Source organism: Acomys russatus, chromosome 4 (assembly GCF_903995435.1).
Source record: "Acomys russatus chromosome 4, mAcoRus1.1, whole genome shotgun sequence".
NCBI classification, from domain to species: domain Eukaryota; kingdom Metazoa; phylum Chordata; class Mammalia; order Rodentia; family Muridae; genus Acomys; species Acomys russatus.
Window position 1 is genome coordinate 39,281,744 of NC_067140.1, and position 23,431 is coordinate 39,305,174.

At 46.8% G+C, this 23,431-nt stretch overlaps 1 protein-coding gene across 2 annotated transcripts in view; it reads right to left on the bottom strand.

Annotated features, from left to right (window-relative positions):
• Positions 1–23,431, bottom strand: part of Ldlrad3 (low density lipoprotein receptor class A domain containing 3) — a 235,801-nt gene that overhangs the window by 141,165 nt on the left and 71,205 nt on the right. The window contains exon 2 of one of the 2 annotated variants that reach the window (XM_051144220.1): positions 18,749–18,799. In XM_051144220.1, coding sequence (XP_051000177.1) covers positions 18,749–18,799 — 51 coding nt within the window. Of the gene's footprint in view, positions 1–18,652; positions 18,800–23,431 lie in introns of both variants that reach the window. The other variant, XM_051144219.1, reaches the window with a different exon arrangement.

Consider the following 23,431-nt stretch of genomic DNA (forward strand, 5'->3'; position numbering starts at 1 on the left):
CTGTGAGCCAAAATAAACCCTTCCTTCTTTAAGTTGCTTTGAGTCAGGAATTTGGTAACAGAACTGAGAAAAGTAACTAATACTAGAGAGTCTATCTCATCTTTTCCCCCATTTCATAGATCAGGAAACTGGAACACAGAGAAATTCAAACATATGCAGTGTATATAAAGAAACAGCAATAACCCCAAGGTAACTTATGCCAGGCTTGAGTACACTCACCCATACCTCCTCCCATGAAAAAATAGTGCCGTATTTTCTGGCATAGAAAACAACTGGGCATATAAGACGACCCCCAACTTTTCACACTCATCCCGAAGCCGAATGGGCGGGCTCTGGTGGAGAGCCAATCCACGCTCACCTTCTCCTTTAGGTATAGGAAGATGTGGGCAGCTGGTTCCTCCTGCTTCATACTCCACACACAGAGCAGGGAATCAGCCAAGGAACCACTCACTATATGCGCCTTAAAGGAGCAGTGTAGGCTAGCACTGGCTGTCTGGTGGCATTTAATAAAGCGCCTGGCTGACTGTGCCCTACCTGCCAATAGATACCTCTCTGCTGTACACAGTGTACACTGGAAGAGGGGTAGTCTCATACGGTGAGTATATTCCAAACTATATTTTGGTGGACTGTTTCTGAGGACAGACTCCTCATAGAGATGTCACTCACCTGCCTGCACCTGAGAGAAGTGACAATGTTCTGGGCATCTCTTCTGCCTGCATATGGAAAGATGCAGGGTTTGTCCAATTCATCAAGACAGTAGTCTACCTCAGACACCTGACCTCAGCATATGGTGGGCACCCCCAGCTCACCTGGGCTGCTGTTTGAGGTGCAGATTCCTAGGTGGCCTAGTGGGAGATTTCATTCCGGTGGGCTTTGAGTCATTCCTGTGTCTATACTATCAAGGAGTCAGGTGTCCTGCGGAGCACATGCAGGCTGGGGACTGTTCCTAACAGCTGCTAGCCCCAGGTGGTGAACAGGACAGACTTTCTTTCACTATTATTCAGGAATAAACTCAATGAAAACTTTTATTTTTCTTATTTTATTTCCTGGTGACACCACGTTGAGCAGCTTCATGCTGAACTGTCAAGATAAATCTGCAACATTCCTGCATTCTTCCACAAGACGTATTAGTCACAGCATTGTGGTTACTGTGGTGGCTGTCAGGTGACAGCAGGCAAGCATTTGAAGCTGTTTACCATGACAATTTTTCAGGGGAATCAAAAGTCTGAGGTAATGACAGGAATCACAAGGAGCATTATTGAAGGCTGGCTGAGTGACAGGCATTGCTCTAAGAGCCTCTCAAGCATCCAGGCTTCAGAAGCCACTGACAGGAACTACTCAGATCTCATGTTACAGATGTGGTAAGTGAGGTACAGAGAGGTTAAGAGGCTCACTCTGAGTCACACAGCAGAACATAGCCAAAGACCATTTGGTCCTCTCCAGGGACTCCACGGTCTCCACCCCTGACCACCACCACACAGCTGCATCCTTCCCTTGGCAGCTCCAGATCTTATACCCTCAACTTAGCAACTTCTCTAAGCATCCTTGAAATCCCTCCCTCTTCCTTCCTCAACCTAAGGACTGACTTCATGCAGAGCTAAATACGCAGAATAGTTTTTATGCTTTGGGCTTTACTCTGTTTTTCCTTGCCATGAAACTCTGTGTGTGTCCCTCAGGTTTGTGTGTTGAAACATTAACTTGGACATGAGGGCACTGGGTGTGCCCTTTGGGAGATGGCTGTTTTGAGGGTGGAGCCCTACAGTGAGATTAGTGCCATTCAAAAGGATGAGGAGGGGAACTGGAATGATCACTTGACAGTTGGGAGTGCTTGCAACTCCTGCAGAGAACCCAGTTCTCAGAACCCACAGTGGGTGGCTCCTCCTGGGTATCACCTCCCGGGTGCACCTCCAAGGTATCAAACACCCTCTTGCGGCCTCTCTGCACTGTACTCATGTATACATACATACATACATACATACATACATACACACACACACACATACTTATATACGTACAATTTCTAAAATAAAAATAAAGTCTTAAAAAGCAGGTGTATTGATTAGTTTTTGTCAATTTGACATAAATCTAGAGTAACTTGGGATGAGAGAACCTTAACTGAGCAAATGCCCCCAATCAGACTGGCCTGTGGGCAAATCTGTAAAGCATTTTCTGACTAATGAATGATAGAAAAGGCCCAGCCAATTGTGGGCAGCGCCACTCTGGGCAGAGGGTCCTACATGGTGTAAGAAAGCAGGCTGAGCAAGCCAGGGACCAAGCCAGTAAGCAGCACTCTGCCACAGTCTCTGCTTTAGTTCCCTAGGTGCCTGCCTTGAGTTCCTGTCCTGACTTCTCTCAGGTAATAGTGTGTGGCCTGTAAGCTGAAATAAACCCTTTCCTTCCCAAGTGGTTTTTTTTTGGGGGGGGGTTGTTTGTTTGTTTGCTTGTTTTGCCATAGTGTTTTCTCACTGTAATATTTATCACTGCAATCCAAACTAAAACAGGGGGCAGGGAATTCTGACACCCATTTTTTGCCTGTGAATATGTGCTGAAAAGCCTGACACTGGGAAAGGGCCCCCATATGGGTACCCTGAACTTGACTTTTGCCCCCAAAACTATATATAAGGCACATTCTTCTGCTTTTTAAGCAACCTAGACAATGACGCTTTGTCACGGCAGCCTATGTGGGTTGGACACGCTGCTTGCTGGGTGCATCCATCCTTTCTCTTCCAGCCCCAGTGTGGACAGCTGCCATCTTCAGCAACACCCTCTGAATGTCCCAGGGAAGCCCAGATGTCCCTTTTCTGGGGTCTAACAGTACTCAGCCTGATCCAGTCCTCCCACTGCAGACACCTGTTCACTAACTTGTTCCTCAATGGACTTGGGCCCCTTGTAAAACAAGTTTTCCTCGTTTAGCATTTACCTCTAGTGTCAACAAGTGCCAAATACACAGTAGGCTTTCTAAAATTTTTTTTTTTTTTTTTTAAGAGATGCCTGAACACAGCTTAGCAGTGGCTGCAGCAATTCAAAAAGCACGGCACTTAAACCTGACTACCCAGCTACTACCACACTCAAACCAAAGCCATTTCTCTTATGGGCTGCTCATGCTCAAGAGCACCTCTGTGAGGCTCAGGCTCTTGCAATGGCATCTGTGGACCCAGGACCTCCCTGTAGGTCTGGGCGAATCATTCTTAAACCCACACTGCCATCTGCGCTTCTTCCTCCTCCTCTTCCTGTCTTGCCCTTCCCTCCTCCTCCTCCTCCTCCTTCTTCTTCACTCTTTCCTCCTCTTCCCTCTTTTTCCATAAATGCCCAGCTTACTTCACAGTATGATGGTTTTCCAAGTGACCTTCTGCTGCCACCCCAGGATATCTCTTGGATACCAAAAGCATCTTGGTGTCTGCAGCGGCAACATCTGTATCATAACTGCTACTCAAAACACATCCTTGAAGTTGAAACTGCCAAAGTCCACCGAGTCACCTTGGCTACTATGGACCACGAATGTTGGCATGACAACATTCAGATCCTGGAACCTAACCTCAACATGATGGTGAGCTGTGATGTCTTCAAAAGATGGTATGAATACAGGAACCTTAAGAGCAGAACAAAGAGCTAGGCCACATGTAGTCTTCACCAAGTCACTTAGCGCTCCTTAAGGATGGATGGCTTGAGGCTGACATCCACACTGACATGCCACTCACCTGCCTTCACCTGAGAAGGGGATGACACACTGGGTGTCCCTTCTGTATCTTTGATATTTATTGAGTGATAAGGGAAATGTCCTAATTTATCAGTGGGATTGATAATCTTCTGAGATGACAGAGAAACATGGTCCCCTGTTTCATCATGTGATGTGGCAAGAAAACAAAGCTGCACAGGAAGCCAGTGGAGCCTCACCCACCACCAAGTCTAACATACTCAGACACTGGCCTTCTTGAGTTCCAGAGCTGTAAGAATAAATGTTTGCACCACGCCTGCTAGTGGGTATGGCTGCCTCCATGTGGAGTAAGACCCAGCACACTGGCAAGACTGAGAGAAAGGGCAGAGTTCTACCTTGACATCCATCACATGAGAGGCTCCAGGCGGGCTCAAAGGGCAGAAGGGATGGGGATCCCACATGTAGGCCTGAGTCACAACACCCATTACTGCACTGCCATAGCGTATAAAAAACACTGCGAGCAGCAGGTAACTCCTCTCCTGTACCCTTGCAGCATCGGACTGCCCAGTGGCCTGCGTTCGGGGAACTGGGAGCAATCCTGCTTTGGGATTTAACAAGGGCACCAAGTAACAGAGACTGGTAAGCTCTGCTTCAAGACCACCTGTTCTGCCAGCTGGCATCTCTGCTCACTCCCCTGAAGGCCTCAGGCTGCATAGCCATGCCCTGTGAAGAGCCAGGAGCAGTGGTGCCAGGAGCTCAAAAAACAAGCTCAAGGCTGAGATCTAAGGCCACAGAGGCAAGCCTTCCTAAGTTCAGGAACAACTGCACAGCTACAGGGGAACCAGCTCCTGGCTCACCTCTCGTGGAGGTTGTGATTTGAATGTGAACTGAATGTCCCTTTGGGCTTACAATTTTGAACACTTGCTTCCTGCTGGGGATGCTGTTTGGGACAAACCTTTAGGAAGTGGAGAATTATTGGATGAAGAAGTCACTGGAGGAGGGCCGTGGAGCTTTATGGCCTAGCCCTACTTCCTAGTCACTCTGTTTCCTGAGTATAGATGCCAAGTGCCCAGCCAGCTTGCTGCGTTCCTCCCCTGATGGACTACATTCCCTCAGGACCTGTCAGTCAAATACACCCTTTCTCTCTTAAGCTACTTTTGTCAGAGTATGTCATCTCAGCAACTGGAAAAATAACAATGACCAAAGTGTTCAAACTGTCCAAAGGAACTGAAAGATCAGAGACCCCCTCGGCCGGACCATCCATTTCTCCATCAATGCACATTCCAAACACCATTCTGCTATCTGCTCTGTCTGCCTCTCTCCTAACTCCTTGCAAAGAGACAAGTGCACAGGGTCTATTCACCACCACTACTACCGTTTGGGAGCTCAGCAAACTTCCTGAGCTGTGTCACCTGACCCCAAAAGAGAGGGAAAGAACCCTTCCACCTGCCAAAAGCCAGAAGGAGCCAAGCCAGGCTTCTGATCCTGCATGCTTCAATCCCAAGATACATCTGGAACATTGCCTGTCCGCATCTCCACCCTCATCCTCCCAAAATACAGGGCCTGGGTGGCAGAACTAAGCATCTCAAGTACATGCAAATCCCTTGCTCCCAAGGAAGGCAGACTCTGTATTTTAATATGGAATTAATCTGAAGCTCTGTTGTTCCTGCTGCACATGGAATATGTGTGTGTCACCTGTTTCCATCCTTTCCCTCCCACCACCAATTCTAGAAAAACGGCAGGCTGTTATACATCAGAAACTGTTGCCATGTTATGGGACGATGTCAAGAGTCAAGAGTTCCTGAGCTGCTTCCAGAAGAGGGGTTCACAGTTTACCTTTTGACCTTAAGGTGCTCCACTCCCATCCTTCCCAGTCTAGACCACCAGAAACTTACCTTTAAGATTTACTACTTCAAGACCCTAGTTCCACCTTCCATCCTCACCCAACAGAAGTCGCAGCTGCTGTGTGCTCATGAGCAATGGCCATGTCATATGCAGAAGACAGCATCCACCACACACATCCTCATCCTTTGGTTCCCAGGGTCTCTCCTAACTCTCTTCCATAATGGCTCCTGGGCTTTGTATAGAGTGACACAGATGCCCCGTTTGGAGGTAAGCATTCAGGGGTCCCCTATTATCAGCAGTTTGGCCAGTTATGGGTTCCCACTTTGACCTCTACCCACTGTAGGAGACTTTTCTGGTGAAAGCTAAGAGATTCACTAGACTATGATCATAAACATAAATACTTAGAAGGCAGGGTTTTTAGTTTTGTTTCATTTTGTTATTTTTGGGTTTGGTTTGTTTGTTTGGTTGGTTGGTTGGTTGGTTGGTTTGGTTTTTTGAGACAAGGTTTCTCTGTGTAGCCTTGGCTGTCCTGTACTCACTTTGTAGACCAGGCTGGCCTTGAACTCACAGTGATCCACCTGTCTCTGCCTCCCTGAGTGCTGGGATTAAGACATGTGCCACCACGTCTGGCTGAAGCCAGTTTTAACTACATGTCCATTTGGCAAAACTCCTTCATAGGGTCTGTAATCTCCTTAGCCATAGACTGTTTGTTTGGGTTTTTTTGTTTTTGTTTCCTTTTGTATTTGTTTTTATTTTTACACATAAATACAATACACTACATACAGCAGGAAGAACCATGAATCAATCAGGAACTATATAAATGTTATAATCATAATGATTTGGCTATTTGTATTTGGAAACCTTGAAGAAAACCTCTTTCCTATCTTGGTGAGTCTAAAATTCTGAATGTTAATCAATATCTATCTCATCTCATCTCTATCAACTTAAAACATCTATCTAGACCTAAAAATAACTTACTCCCTAAACAACGAAGCTTAATTGTAAAACTAAACTATCTGGTCTTCCACACCATCAGAGACTTGAAAAGGAATAAAACTTAATTACCTGAGTAAACTGGAGATACAGACTTGCAGCTTCCAAAATGAAAAAAATGACAGACACTTAGCTGCCTGATCAGTCACCCAAAACTCTCTATCATGGTCATGTCAATTACTAGTCTATTTTCATCACAAGAATAGAAAATTTTCTTTTAAAGACAGGATCTCTCTATGTAGCTCTGGATGCCCAGGAACTCATTCTATAGACCAGGCTGGCCTTGAACTCACAGAAATTCTCCTGTCTCTGTCTCCAAGTGCAGAGATGAAAGGTATGAGCCACCATGCAATCTACACACAGGCTTTTGATCAGTTCTATAGGTGCCAGGCTCAGATACTGTCCCTGGGCGAGAACTGAAAGGAGAGACATGAGGGTGGGAGGGGTCAGTGGGAGGGGAAGAGAGTGGGAGAGGGCAGTGGGGTGCATGCAACCACAGTACACTGTATACAGTTTGATACTATAAAAATAAATCAGAGATTCTCTAATCCAGTGTCTGTATTATAAGAATGCACCACATTATCTTTGTAAAATTATTTTTTCCTCATCTGTTTCTAGATTTAAAAAAAAAAATCCATTAAGCAATTGCACATGAGCCGTGTCACAGCTCAAAGTGTGAGTATGAATTAAAAAAATAAAAATAAAAACACTTTATAATCACAGCCTAACTCAGATCTGCAAGACTGGTCTGGATGTGCCAGGAAAAAGAATTTTGTTTCTCTGTACTGTGATTTTGCAGCCATTTAAATTTTATTAGCAATTACCAAGCCATTACCACTGACTACATTTTGCAGTTGGAGCCAAGTCCTGGCAACTGGGAGCATGCCTAAATGACAAGGGGCCCAGGTGAATATGGCCATACTTACTCCAGATGCCCTGGCCCGTGAGCCCACCTTTCACTATGACCCATTTTATCAGGAGTCTCTCATAGGCAGCATCGTGTTGATAATAGTGGAGCCTGCTAAAAGTGGGAGGGCAGTGAGATGGGATGGGGTGAATTTAAGTGAAAAGTTGATTTAAAAGATGACTATAAGATGACTCCATACTGCTAAGTTATGGTCAGTGACAGTGCTGGCATTTAAATTGGAAGTTTCCTGACAGGTTCCAAAGGACAGCTGAGGAGATGTTGGTATATTCTAGTATATCATGTCCAAGTTCCCTGTCATCACCAGAATAGGGCTAGAAGGGCATGGGAAGGGATATGGGACACAAATAATTAGTAATAATAAACAACTGTGCACAAACTAGGATGTTCTGTAACTATCTAAGAAGTCGGTTTTCTCAGGGTGACAGGAAATGGGGTACATGCCTCCTGGTTTTCTCTTTAAGCTCCTGGAAACCTTCATTCCATGGATCAGCTCATCTTCTTCCCGAACCTGAACCTGGAGTCTTCTGTCCCAGCTCCAAGGGAGAGGGAACAAGGGTCTTCATAGAGAGTCACTATTCCCACCTTGCAAGGGGTGAAGTTGGTCCAGTGGGAACTGGAGAACACTGCCACTGACATGGGGTCCCTCACCTGGGGCTGAGCTATAGCCACCTCTGGGCACCCATATCACACGTCCAGCTAGTCTATCTCCAGCATATGGCTCTGGGAGGGGAGATGCTCACTTTTGTCCCACGTACTGTCTTTCTGAATACCCATGACAATTTCCAAATCAAACAGGTTCACCTTCCTTAACTTAGAACCTAAGTAATTATCCGACCTATCTTTGATGCTTGAAATAGCACGTGGGAACCTGCATTAGAATTCTCTGGACACCTCACTCAATATGACCCCAGAGAAAAGAAGGACAGCAAGGTCTGTCTTGTTACGTATCAGGCAGGTACCCTGTACCCACACCTTCTTCCTGTGTATTCTCACTCTGTCCCAATCCAGTTCCACAGAAAAAGAAGCAGGAGCTTCAAAAAGGGAAACCACTATGGTGAGGAATCTACATAAGACATGGACTCTTCTACCAGGGACAGTTCAGTTAGTGCTCATGGCATGCCAGCTGCTGATGGAAGGATGTGAAAGGTTTGGGCTCCATTTTGTCCTCATGGGATTTGGAAGGACACCAAGACAGTGTCTTGCTCAGGCACCATAATTCCATAGGATGGAGCCAGGATTTGACACAAAGTGGCTACCCAACAGGCCCCTCCTACAGTACATGTCAACTCCCACCCTGTCTGCCAACACCCTAAGGAAGGCATATACACTTGGTGAATTTATCTGTTGGGAAACATCTGTTGGGAACATCCTTGGTTGAAACATCAAATACCACCAATCCAAGATGGCACTAATGGTAGAACATGCCACTGTTTTATGTGCAACTAAGCACTAAAACACTGTGCTGCTCGCTGTAGAACTCCATGTTTTCTGACTCAATCAGAAAGTATGGCAGAGACTATACATCTCACAACCACAGCCATTTTGAGGGCCTTCACATGACCAAGAAGATGAAGTGCAGGGTAAACGTACAGCATAGTTTCTGGAAAGTTCAGATTCTAATGTCAAATCCTTCCCTCCCTCCCTCCCTCCCTCCCTCCCTCCCTCCCTCCCTCCCTCCCTCTTTCTAAGAAAGTCTGATAAGCTCAAGTTTTATGTGTGAGCTTCCATTATGAACATTAGCAGCTAACCCTAATTCTTAGTGTCCTGAGCAAGACAAAGATGCTACACTTAAAAGCCCTGAACTGGCCGGGACATCCAGTTCTAGCCATCGCAACATGAAGGCAGAGCTAGAAGGCGGAAAGGTGGCAACGGTCTGTTTCATCTCTAGCACCCTGCCTACCCACGGCTGAGAAAAGCACAGCTTTGCCAGGCTGTACTGTCACAAACTTGCATGCTGAGTGTCTCCTCGTCATAGGTGTGGAGGAGTCAAGATGCCAGATGATGGAAGAAAGAGTAAGATAACCAGTTTAAATGTGTTTGTATTTTTCTATCTTCCACGGAGAGAGCACACCTCAACACTCAGACTTTGCACTTCCAGTGTCCAAAGCTGTGGAAAAGCCCATCTCTGCTGCTCTGTGCCGTCCAGTCTGTGATCTTGCATTCTAGAAGTCCTATGAAAATGGTATGCCCAGGGAGTCAGAGAGCACTTTGTCCTTTTTTACCTTGGAGCCCTCAAAATTGCTGCCATCTTTTTGAAAAGAAAACAAAACAAAACTCAGGAGCTTTTTAGAAAAGCTGCAAGAAACAAGATGTACAGCAAGCCTGACAACTTGACGTGTTCATATTTAGGTAACTACCTTGGAATGAGCGATTCTAACTTCCTAACTAAAATTCTTTTCTCATGACAGGCTGTGCAGGTATGAAACGCACATGTAGGGTAGATAGAGAGGGCCGCCACAGCAAGTTTAAAATGCTTTCAATCCAGTGTATGAGGTAAAAGATTCCCACATCACAGGTACTGGAGAAGACTATGGTGACAAGGCAGAACAAGACCACCCAAATCCACTTAGGTGTTAAATGGCTGCAGCAGAGTTGAGGATGAGCTGACCACAGCCACTATGACCGTTGGGGACCAACTCCAGGTTCACAGAGGCTGAGACTCTGGGAAGAATGCAGGGGAAATGTGTCCCAACCCCCCTGCTGAGCTTAGCTCTGGTTTGGTCTGCAAATATTTGTTCTCTTAGCTCTGGCTCCAGCTTGGGTATCAGGCTGGCTCCCTGGAGAGCTAAGATGAGGGACATTTCAACACTGGGCAGCTGTCGACTCCCACAAACAAAAGAAAGGTATTGATTGACCCAGGAAATGAAGCCGTTTTTTTGTCGCAGAGCCTCTCATACTGTAGTAGTGTAGGAAGGTGGGGGCATGGACATGTGGAGGCAGGGGCTGACCACACCATACTGGAGAAAATGTCACCAGCACAACAGGAGGAAGCCCCTGTGCCCTCCTCCCCCAATTTACAGAGCTTCACGCATGCCAGGCACAGTAGGAGGCCTCGCACACATCTGCTTATTTGGAGGTGGCCAGTTTATTATTGTTCCAGAAACAACATCTATTGTATAAGACCGGCTTCTTTCTGATAGGCACACCATTCCCTCAGCTGAAGGTGTTGCGATGGCCCCATTTTATCAGATAGGAAAGTAGGTGCTGAGAAAAGTACAGTAGCACCTAGGGTCTCAGAAATTGTGAGAACCCAGCCGGGGGCTGACCCTAAAACCCTTGTTCTGAACAAGGGTCTATGATTTCATTTTTGAGATAAAGGAATTTGAGGATCGGGACATGACTGAGTTACCAGAGATACATAAAAACAGACACACAGAAAAATAACTCAAATCGGAAAGAAAGAACACACCAAGTGAGTGCACACCGGACTGCATGAAACCACAAAGAGTCTCTGGGGCCACTCTAAAGGCCACCTCTGTTGTCAGAGGCTTGACTCCTTCACAAGCCGGTGGAATTCAGTATTTCAGTGTGGCTCACTAGAATCAAGACCTGCAGGAATAGGGACACTTCGCTGTGACATGGTAGATACTCAAGCAGAAACAGAGAGCAGTGCTGTCCCTGAGAAAGTGGGCAAGCATGGCAGGCCAGTCAAAGGAGACCTATATGTCCTGGTTCCACGTTGGCCCAGAGAAGCGTTATTGGCCTTAGTGGTCCCCTGGGAAGCAAGATTACTTTCCCAGGGCAGCCATTAAGGAGTTCTACAAATGGAGTGGGCTATGTAAACAAAAAGCCATTCTCTGGAGGCTGCACAGAAGCAGCAAGTGGTCATCAGAGACTCTGGCTAGGCTCCCTTCCTCAGCTCTTCCTGGCTCCCAGGGAACACTGTCAACCCTTGGCGGTCCCTGGCTGGCAGCTGCACCACTCCACCCTCCATCCTGGTTGTCAGACAACAGGCCTCTCTCATTTCTTCACATTTTCTTCTTGGGACACCCAAGAGTCAGACTGCTACAAGGACTCTCCTTACTATGGTGTGACCTCACATTAACTATTCACATCCACAGTGACCCCATTTCCAAGTTAGGGCATGTTCTTTGATACCGGGAATGAAGATTTGAAAATGCTCTTATGTTCAAACTGTTGAGCAAGCAGAAGGCGGTGCCTGTGAAAGTCATCATGTCTCATGAGTTTAGGACATGCGTGCATCTCTAGGCAACAACTGAACACACAGCAGTGATGACTGAACTAGCGTGCCTATACCAAGGTTCCACACGCTCAACAGCTTCGACAACATAATTCTGGAGAGCAGATGTCCAACATCAATGTCTACCTAGAGCTGGTGTTTCTGAGAGCCACAGGGACAGACCCAAGCCTCCTGCCTTGCTTTACAGGTGGCTTTACATCTTCATCTCTGTCTCTTTGGATCTGGGTCCAAATTTGCTCTGTTGGAAGGACTTCGGCTGTGAAGGTTTAAGGCCCCACTCTATGATCTCATTCAATTATGTCTTTGTGAGGGTTAATCCTGAGCGTCAACTCTACTGGGTTAAAGAGTGCCTGAGAGCTCAGGAAAGCTCACCTCAGGGTAGGCTTGCAAGGGCATTTTCAGGCCACGAGTTCTGACTTAGTCAATGGACTGACCCCAAGGTGGACTCCTAATGGATATGATGTCCTGACTAAGGGTGAGGAAAGGCAGGAAGTGAGGCTGAGCTAAAGGAGCTCACTGGGCATGTGTCTTGGGGGTTGTATCTCACCTCGGCTCTTCCTGTATTGTCTCCTTCTGCTTCTTGGTCACCATGATACAAAGTGTATGTCTCCACCAAGCCCTCCCCATCACGAGGACCTGAACCCTGTGAAACAGTGAGCAATATACCCTTGCTTCCTTTTATGCTGTCTGTCGGGTATTTGGTCACAACAACAAGAAAAGTAACTAGTATGTCCTGTTAGACTCCATCACCAAACAAGGTCAAACCCAGAGGCACGGTGCCTTAGGATTTCAACTTTAGAATGTGGCAGATGTCACAACTTGATTGGTGGGGCGGCAATTCCGTTTCGACACAGCTGAAAGAGAAAACTGCATTCTGCTGTAGCCACATCCCACAATTCATTAAGAGGCTACTGGCCTTCCCTGGCCACCGCACCGCAGAGGTCACCATGCTGAAGCCCACTGTATGCTGACCATGAACACACACACTCTGACTCCCCAGTCTTTGCACATGTGAAGCCACTAGTGTGTACTTTGCTGAGACAGCCGAATTCCTTCCTGTTGAAGCTTAGAAACTCAAGCACTACTTTTTCCCTCTGAGTGCTGTGTCTGTGCAGGCTTAGAAGCAGTTGGTTTAAAAGAAAACATTACATGTGGTGCCACCTAGAGGCAGAAGCCTATGCCGGTGACAAGAAGGAAACAAAGGGTACCCCTACCACTTACAACTCTGGGGGACCAGGGTTCCAAACAATCTCAAGAGCTTCCACCATCACACCTGAGCAATGTGTAAACAGGAACCAGGCACAGTAAAGGCAAATGGAATTCAAATTCCAAGCCTTCACCAACTTCCCCATGTCTCTCTTCCTTAGAGAGTCATTAAAATGTTTTCATTTAACAAAGTCTTTGAATTCCTCCTCCGCGCCCCACCTATACACATACCAGAGCTGAGAAAAGTCCCCATGCATGACCAAAGACACATGCAGTTTTCCCCAAGAGAAATAAGCCACATTTGTGAGGAGGAACCCCAACATTAGAAATCTCTCCCCAACTTGGTTGGGACACGGAGAGAACAGTCAATGCCCAACATAGAACAGGAAGGTCTCAAAGCGACATCTGTGTCACTGCTTTATCACTTCTAAGAAGAGGTTTCAGAGGCTCCTAGGACTAAAGGTCATCTTGAAAATCACTACTGTAGAAAAACATTATTGATGTTTTGAATTTTTTTTCCCTATAGTTTGGATCCTGAATGTCCCTCATAGACCAAGTGTTAAAGCTTTCATGGCAGGATTAGGAGGTGGTGGAACCTTAAGAGGTCGGGTCCAGGGTTACTGATGACTGGACAGCTAAGAGCACTTGCTGCTCTTCCAGATGACCTGAGTTGGACCCTCAGTACTCAACACTGGGCAGCTCACATCTCCATCCCTTCAGCCTCCATAGGCACCTGGATACACACAGCCACACCTGTGTGCACACGTGCACGCATAACTAAAAACAGCAGCTTTAAAGGGGTGGTCTAGAGGGAGGCCTTTAAGCCAATGGAAGTGTGTCCCTGAAGGGATGATGAGACCCGACCTTCCTCCTCACTCTCTTTTCTGCTTCCTAGTCATGCAGTTTGATCTCACTGTGCACTCTCCCACCACGTTATACTCTCTTCCACAGGCTACAGCACCAAATGGGTCCTGGATTAAAACCTCCAACACTGTGTGCCAAAATAAACTTATTTTCTTTATAAGCCATATTCTGTATTAGTCACAGAACTACAGCAAGCACAATACAGGTAACACAGAATCCACAAGATCCCATTTAGCCATCTAAAGGACACCTACAGAGATAAACAAAAGGTTTCCATTGGAGGAAGACTATGGGTCTTTCTTTTGGCATCAAGACATGTATTTGCTCTGTCTCTGTGACAACAGCTCCTTCCCAGTATAGCTTCTGTGACAACCTAAGGAGTTAATAAATTGTAAAGTGCCTGGCTTCATATGATCCCTAGGACACTCAGGCATGCATGCACTAGCACCCTCATAGTGAGTGCGCTCATAGAGAGACTGCATGTTCCTGAACTGTCTCTCTAGTCACTTTACAACCACAGAAAATGGAGGGACGGTATGAAAAGCAATTTGAATAAAAGGGCCACTAAGGGACATTTGTTAACCAAAAACAGAAATGTACTAGAAGCATATCAAACAAGTTCCCCACCCCCACTCCCACCCTAGGTGGAACATCCTCTAAAAGCATTTTGCAGAACACTTAATAGCCATTGGCCCAGGGGAAGAAGTCATTTTAATTCATCAACAGATATCTCACAAGGAAATACAACGACTAACCAGAGATACAAGCATTCCACCTTGTCAATTTACAAAAAAAAAAAAAAAAAGTAAAATACCTGAATTGTTCCCAACTAGTATATTGACCAGGAAAAGGGAGTTTATTTTAAAGATATTACTCAACACTGCCAAGACTAGAATAAGTGCCAGACTTCACTTCTGGCCAGTGAAAGCAAACTGGTGCAGACCTTTAGCAAAACAAATGGGCAGTCTGTGGGCAGAGGCAGGAAAAGCTCCCGCCCTTCAGCAGTCACTTCATTTCTGAGAATCCAGTCCAAGGAAACAGGGACAAAGTAATCCCCACCGTCTTGGTCCAGATGCTGAGGCTCTTCTGCGGAGGCAAACTATAAACAGGGCTAGCACAGACGGATGAAGGTGAAGTTCAGAGCGGACATTTGCCCGGCACACATGGAACCCTTGGTTCAATCTCAAGCAACACAGACACACAAAGAGTAAAGAATAGCACAATCAATAATAGGACAACAAATTAGTGGATTCCTATCTAGGCATTAAAATGATAGAGAAATATGGAAAAATGGGAAGATGACAACACAATACAAGGTTGGAAGCATCCTGGATGGTGAGCGCATGTAACCAGGACAGGATCGGATGCAGTTCCTTTGTCTTCCTCCCAGTCCCCTACAGTTTTACAATATGTGATTTTTAAAAAAACATTTATGATAGAATTTCTTCTTGTTTTCCAAAATGCCTTTACTGCAGACACAGAAGAGCTGTCCATGAGACCACACCCCACCAGGAGACTCATCTCCAGGCTCCCATGCCCTTTCAAAGGCCGAGGGTTGGCAATCTGTTCTCTAGTGCATCATCTTCTCAATGCCACCGCGACACAGACTGCTTGACGCCATGACCTCTCAGGGCTGACATCAGCCCCCTCACTCTCCTTCCCCGAGGCAGACAGCCAAGGTTCTATGCCTGCTGCTCCAAGAGAGAGCAAATGGTCACCTCAGTCCTCAGCCCTGTGCCACTTGGTCATGCCGAACCCACCTTATATCCTGTCACCCACGTAGGAAGTTGCTTACATAATCCTAAACAATGGGATGAACAGAAGCCGAAAAGTCAAGCAGGGCAGGAGAGATGGCTCAGTGGTCAAGAGCACTTTCTGCTCTTTCAGAAGACCTGAGACTAGCTCCCGGCAACCATGTCAGAGAGCTCACATCATCTAACTCCAGCACCAGGGCATCTGATGCCCTCTTATGGCCTCTGGGTACCTGTAGCTAAGAGCACCATATCCACGTACAGACATATACATCTTTACACATAATTAAGAGTCATAAGAATATGTCCTTTTTTAAAAGAAAAGGACATGCAATAGAGCATGGCTAAGTTGCAGTGCATATATTTTCACAATACAACTATTATAAGCACACAGAAACACAGCTAGTGTTAGAAGAAGCAAGGCATGGGCTGGGGAGATGCCTCAGTGACTAAAGCTCTTGGCAGGAAAAGATGAGGACTGGAGTTCAGATCTCAGCCAGCCTTGGAAAGCAGAGACAAAAAGTCAAGAGCAAGCTAGCAAGCAAAACCAGCCATATTGGCACTTTGGATTTAAGTAAGAGAGCACACCTCAATGAAGATGGAAGAGCAATAAGGGGTGATCCCAACATCAACTTCAGGCCCCCACAAGTACACATACATACATACATACCACATACACATGAAAATGGGGGAAGAAAAAGCAAGCCACACTATCATACCCTATGACAATTATTTAATATAGCTTGAGCAGACCGCCCAGTAATTGTGTTTATAAGCCATTTACAAACACACTGTGGGTGCTTACAAACCACACAGCAGCATGCTGGTGCTTTAAGCACACATGCTAAGGTATCACTATAGCACACATACACACCAAGATATCACCATGGTGTCCACACACACCAAGACATCACCAGAGCATCCACACACACACCAAGACATCACATCATCCACACACACCAAGACATCACCACATCATCCACACACACCAAGACATCACCACATCATCCACACACACCAAGACATTACCATATCATCCACACACACACTAAGATGTCATCACATCATCCACACACACCAAGACATCACCACACCATCCCCATACACACCAAGACATCACCACACCATCCCCATACACACCAAGACATCACCACATCATCTACACACAAGACATCACCATAAGATACACACACACACACCAAGACATCACCACATCATCCACACACACACCAAGACATCACCACGGTACACAATTAGAAGTCTTCCTGTTCCCATTGGAAGAGGACAAAACTGGGGTCCTCTCCAGGTAAAGACCTTTCTTTAATGCCACGAGTGGATTCTGTGTTAGAATATTCTGGGAACATTTCTATGATCACATATTCCCCTAAGGATGCAGGAGAGAACAATGTCTGAGTCTGGATGCTCTCACACTCATCCCCCAGAGTGGAGAAGATTATGAAGAGAAAAAAAGTGAAACTGAAAGTTCGGTTTCTCTTAGAAAAGGGACTTTCCCCTTCCCTTTACTGTTTGAACATTCAAGAGCTGTTTTCTCCATTTAAAGCAAAAGTTGGGTGGGCAATGTTTGTAGGTATAGTTTAAAAAATTAATTATGTCTGGATCAAAAGACTAAGCAAATGCCTGCTGGGTCTCTAGCACACTTGGGGAGTAGGATGGAAAATAGCCAGGACCGAGAGGCTTCTCCAAACCAAACCAAACAGCTCTGAGCAGCTACTGGCACAATCCTTGTTTAAAACATTCTCTTTCCACCAGCTCTTCCCATTTCTGCATGAATTTAAACATAGTAGACTGTACCCATAGATGGCAGAGACGGCCAGGGAAGTCAGCAATGTCACACAGCTGCTACTAACAGAGGTGGGGCTGGACTAGCTGCTAATCCTGCATTCCTTTACACACCCATGTGCCAGCTAATGACAGTCTGTATCTACTGCTGCTCAAAAGCACAGTGTACTGAAAACGGTAACTCTATATTCCTATAGAGTGTTTAATGCTCCTTAAAGCTGGGCTGATGACAGAGTTCACATATTCTATCACACTTGAAACTCAATTTTTAAAAGTTAGATTTCTAGACATTTTAAAGTTACTCCAGGAGCAAGGAAACAGTGACAAAGAACTAATACTTTAAAAAAAAAAAAAGTTTGAGAAAAACAACAATGCCAGGCAGTGATGGCGCACGCCTTTAATCTCAGCACTCGGGAGGCAGAAGCAGGTAGATTGCTGTGAGTTCGAGGCCAGCCTGGTGTACAAAGTGAGTCTAGGACAGCCAAGGCTACACAGAGAAACACTGTCTCAAAAAACAGAAACAAAAAGAAAAGAGAAAACAACAACAACAATAAATGTATTAGGCCTAGCAATTTAATGAGAAAAATCACACATAACAAAATGTAATACAGCTTCCAAGTCTCCCCAGTTTTCTCCTCCTCAAACCTTCTCTGTAGAGCGGAAGCAGGCACAGGGGATACTGTACTCCCTGGCAGGTGAGAGACTAGCCTCAGAACAGGCAGCATGTCTTCAGACCACACCATCAGGGAATGAGTGGCTGGCTGTTGTGGGTAGAAGCTCACTGTGCAGAGAGCAACGCAGGGGAAGAAGAAAGGACTCCTCAGGGCAAGGAGGGCGAACACTGGACACCCCTGCCCCTCTGGTGTCCAAGGTGCCTCCTCTCCTGTAGATTACCCTCACCCTCAGCCCAGATCTTAGGCATGTTTCAGCGGCACAAGAGGGACAAGAGGCTAAAGAAGGAGGTGGGGTAGAATGGCCACAGAGCCCATGCCATGCTGGTACTCACTGAAAAGGGATGCCCCAGTGAAGAGCCACGCCGTCACTATCCACAGCGAAAAGGAGCCAAGGAAGCATCCTCTCAGGACAGGACACTGAATCAGAGAGAACTCTACCACACACTCACAGCTAGTCTCCAGTCCTGGACCAAGACAGCCAGATATGGTCAGAGGCACCAGAGAACATAACGCCTGGCATTCTAAGGATCCCACACCCATCCCTAGAGCAAGGGCTCCTCTACCATACTACACTTCTGCACAGACCACATTGCTCAAAGACAGAGAGAGGGAAAGCTGGCCCACCAGCTCAGAGCAAACAGAGGCCACAAGATCCAAGCCAGACCTGATCTCCTGCTCTTGGCCTGGAATTCCGCCCTTATCCACCCCTGCCCACAACCACGGGCAGCCACTCACGGCATTCCTTCTCGTCACTCTTGTCGAAGCAGTCAGGCAGCCCGTCACACTGCCAGGCACCCGGAATGCACCGCCCGTTGCTGCACATGAAGTTACCTGGGATGTTGCACTCGTTGGTGAAGTTGTTCCCAGGGAGCAGCTGGCTCTCTGTAAGAGATGGAGAGAGAGTGGGGTAGTCAGAAGACAGGCACAGTGACCACAGCCAAGGGCCTGAGCCCTGGCCTAGCTGGAGAGACTGATGTTCAGACCAGATGAGACCTCCACTGGGTATCTTTGCTTTTCTGAGTCTGTTTCCTCACCTATGAGATGTACTTATACCTCAGTCCACCTCAGTGCAGAGATGCTGAAGGCACTAGCTGGAGCAACGGAAAGGATGCATTCTGTGTCTAGCATATAACTAACTAGCAGTTGCTCATCCCTCTCTTGAAGAAAAGGGGCTAAAGAGATGGCTCAGTTGTTAAGAGCACTGGTGGTTCTTCCAGGGGACCACAGTTTCATTCCCTGCACCCACATTTGTCAGCTCACCAATGTCTGTAGCGCCAGATCATAACTGCCTATGAGTCCTTCTCTTGGCTTCCAGGAATATCTGCATGCCCGTATATACATGTACATGCATGTGCGCACACACACACACACACACACACACACAAATATATTGATGAAAAACCCCAAATGTTCTTTCCTAGCCAGAAGCAACTGTCAAAAATTAAAGATCCAGATAGGATTATGCACTGGACCCCAAATATCCTCAGCAGTGAGAGCCTTCCAGGCCACAGGCTCTCAGCCCTGGCAATCACAGAGTCCCATGGGGCCAAGTTGTCAAGGATACCAGGAGATCATTTCCCTCTAGGAAAAGGATACCTCGATCTACAAATCAATCTGCCTGACGTTGTACAGGTAGGAAAGGCCAGGATGAAACCTGCACTCGGGCCTGCTAACCCCCAGGAGGCAAACCTGATCACTGCACTACCCAAGGCTTCCTAAAGGCTTAGAACCAAGTCCCAAGATTCAGGTTCAAGTCCACTTAAACAATCATAAAATGCCAAGGGTCCTACCCAGCACTGCCCTTAGGCAGGAAATTAAACAGAGACCTAATAATAGCAGGCAAGGGTAGGTACACAGCTCATCCACTTTGAACCTTGAGGGAGGATTTTTCAGGAAGCCAAGATATAACAGGTCAGCTAGAGCTGAGCCTGTGTGATCAAAGGCTTGGCAGTAAGTAGCCACCGAGAAAGAAAATAATCTTTAGAAGAAAAGGAGAGAAAGACCAGTCCACCAGCACACTGCTCCTCTAACCTCTCAAGTCATTAAGCAAAGACTTATTGGTTATGTATGACCAGACACTGTGCTTCTGGGGCTGGGAATGGACACAAGCACACTAGATGGACACTCGGGTGCTAGGAGCATGGCCTTCTAGAACTGCCTAGAGGTAACAAGATTGCAAGACCCACGATCTTCTTTCCCAAGCTTTGCCAAAGGAATACATCCCCTCTCATACCTCTATGCACCGTGTGTGTATGCGGGGGGGGGGGGGGGGGGGGGGGGGTGCCGGCATCCTTCATGCAGTAGGGTCTCCTATAAATTGCTGTTCACCTGCTAGCATCAGACTCCTCTGTTGCCGTCTATCTGTGACCTGTTGCCCAGCTTCTCCTTGCGCAGAGAAGCATGGCTGTCTGGTAATACTGCCTTTTTTTTTTTTTCCTTTTTTTAAGACAGGGTCTGTCTCTCTCTCTCTCTCTCTCTCTCTCTCTCTCTCTCTCTCTCGCTCTCTCTCTCTCTCTCTCTCTCTCTCTCTCTCTCTCTCTCTCTCTCTCTCGCCCTGGCTGTCCTGGAGCTCGATAGATAGACCAGGCCTCCCAAGTGCTGGGATGACAGATGTGTACCACCATCACCCATTGGTAATGCTACCTTTGAAGTGGTACCAAAAGTACTTCTATAACTGGAGCAAGGCAGCAGGAACCACGGGAAGGGACACGGCCGTGCGTTAGCAGTCCCAAACAAGGCCTTGTGCCGTGTATATTCCCTCGTAGACCATCTCATACCTGAAACTCAATTAGTGACACACGTACATGTTGCCCTTCAGAAGTGGGTTTTCGTAGTCCATTCCAAGAGGAAAGCTATCGCAAAAGGTTCCACTGGGCCCAAATACCTCACACTCCTTATCCCTTGCTCACTCTATCTGCCCCACACATGGCCAATCCCTATCTCTGTCACTGCAGCTAGGACTCCAGTCCAAGCAGCTACTATTCCCATGGGGATCACTGCTGGCTACAACTAACAACTCGGCTTCCTGCCTCACAGCATATTCCCCCAACTCTTAATCTGTCTTCATTCTGGAAGAATCTTCCTTTATAGCACACAGACCATGACATTTCCTTACTTTAAAAAGCCAGTGAATGGGGAGATGGGAACTGGCTCGCTTGGTAAAGTACTTGCCATGAGAACCTGAAGTTGAGGCCCAGAATGCACACTAAAAACAAAGAAGCCCTGTCACGCGATACCAAGGGAAGTGTAGCCCTCGAGGCTCCCTGACAAGCCAGTCTTGCCGACTGGGCAAGTTCCAGACCAAAGAGAGAGACCCTGACTCAAAAAACAAGAGGGACAGAACTTGAGAAGCAACAGCTAAGGTTGTCCTTAGCTTTAACCTTCACTCCTACATTCATGAACACACATGCATGTAGCCGCCCATGCACACACAAACAAAAGTATATCTGTGCACTCACACAGAACAGGCATAGGAGCACAAACATCCACACAGGCCATGTGCACACACAGGCACCGACTAGCCCCCAGGGTCTTTTACTTAGAACGAAAGAATCCAAGAAAGAAGTGGTATTTTTAGTGAAGACTGATAAAGAGAACAGTGTCCATGACATGGTGTGGGAAGGCACAGCTTAGAAGAGTCAGAAACTAAAGCCATGCCGTTCTGACCAGTAGGAGTTACAAACACACCGAGTAGCTATCTCTCCCGTCCTGCCACCTAATTCATCAAGATGTTCCATTCTGCTGAGCACAGACTCGACACAGGACTTTCCCTGAAGGCAACTCCACAAGTCACCGCTAACTCTGAGAAGAGTGAGCTATCTCCAGGAAGAAATCTGGACGCCCAGAGAGAGGAATCCAGAGAGCACTCCATGCTGGACTCTAGCCAGACACTACAAGCCCAGCCCAGAACCCCCACATCCCTACCCTCTACCTGCCCCCCCATACACACTCCAGCTGTTCAGGAGAACAGCTGCTTGAGGATCCCCAGCCAGCAGGGCATTCCTCAGGGCTGTGGAATGCAGAGCTGTCACTTGGTTCTGTTTGGAAATCACATAGACTGGCTTTTGTGGAGCTAACTCCCCAAAGACAAACCCGCTGGAAAAGTCACTACATCTGTGAAATCTTGTTCTGATAAGCAGATTTCCGGAACCAGAATATTGGCCAGATTAGATTCCAAAGAGCTTGCTCAGCGCATCAATAAGGCTGGCAACACATGGACCTGATGAATGGCTAGGTAGGTTCAGACACTACTTATCCCATCCGCTGCATCCGTTAAACTCAAATGTCCCACCAGTCCCTGGACTCTGTGCCTAGTGGATTCAACGGGCACATGCTCTGCGCTCTTCTGCCAGTGCCTTAGGAAAGTAACATCACAAAATACAAGAACATAAAAAGAAATCAAAGCAAAGAAGATCCTCTTGTTGATTCTGTCTTTTAAACCTCTCTCAAGCCCAGCCCAGCTGCCTCACTGGCCTAGTGGCTCTCCCGCCACTATCTCTTGTCCCCTTTTAAACCAGCAGTCTGCAGGGTAAAGAATTTTGTGGGAACCTAGGTCAGGGCCTGGAGGTGTTTTCTCTTTTCATGACTAAATGTAAGGTACTACTGCCATTTAGCATGTAAAGGCCAGGGAGGTAGCTTTGCATGGAAGGGTCTGAGGCTTAAGACAGACAGACAGAAAGAAAGAAAGAAAGAAAGAAAGAAAAGAAAGAAAGAAAGAAAGAAAGAAAGAAAGAAAGAAAGAAAGGGGAAGGGGAAAGGGAAAGGAAAGGAAAGGATAGGAAAAGGAAAGGAAAGGAAAGGAAAGGAAAGGAAAGGAAAGGAAAGGAAGGAAGAAAGGGTATGTCTATTGCGCTACAGTCCTCTTTTTCTGCCACCCACTGAGACAGCACAACACAGAGCCATCTGGCCTGACATGTCAGTAGTGCTGAGGCCGAGAAATATCTGCTACTTAACAGTTCTCATGCCCTCTAGCTGCTTCAAGGCAGCTGATGGTGTCTGTGCCCTTCAGACAACTCTGCACTCGTACGGCTTGGTTAGAAGAGCCCGCCTCTGAGGCTCCTTAAGAACTAGTGTCTTGATCTCACACACGCACTCACGCACATACGCACGCATGCATGCAAGCACACACGCACGCAAGCACACACCCTAGGCTTCCAAACATGTGGCTGGCTGACCTAGCAGTCTTCAGCCCACCTTCTCCCTGGCGTTTGGGATCGCAGTTTACCCCTCCAAAATGTTATGTTATATGCCTGTTAGTGTCTCATAATGAGGGTACATTTGTCTTTAAAGATATAATATGTTAAAATGAGGCTGTTAGAGCAGGCCCTAATTCAACATGACTGGTATCCTCACTGGAAGAGGAAATTAGGGCACAGACACATGCAGAGAAGACAACATGAAGACAGAGAGAAGGCAGTCATCTGTAAATCAAGCAGTGGAGACTGCGAAGGAACCCACCCTGCTGATGCTTCATCTCAGGCCCCCCTGACTGTGAGATAAGCAACCTCTGACATT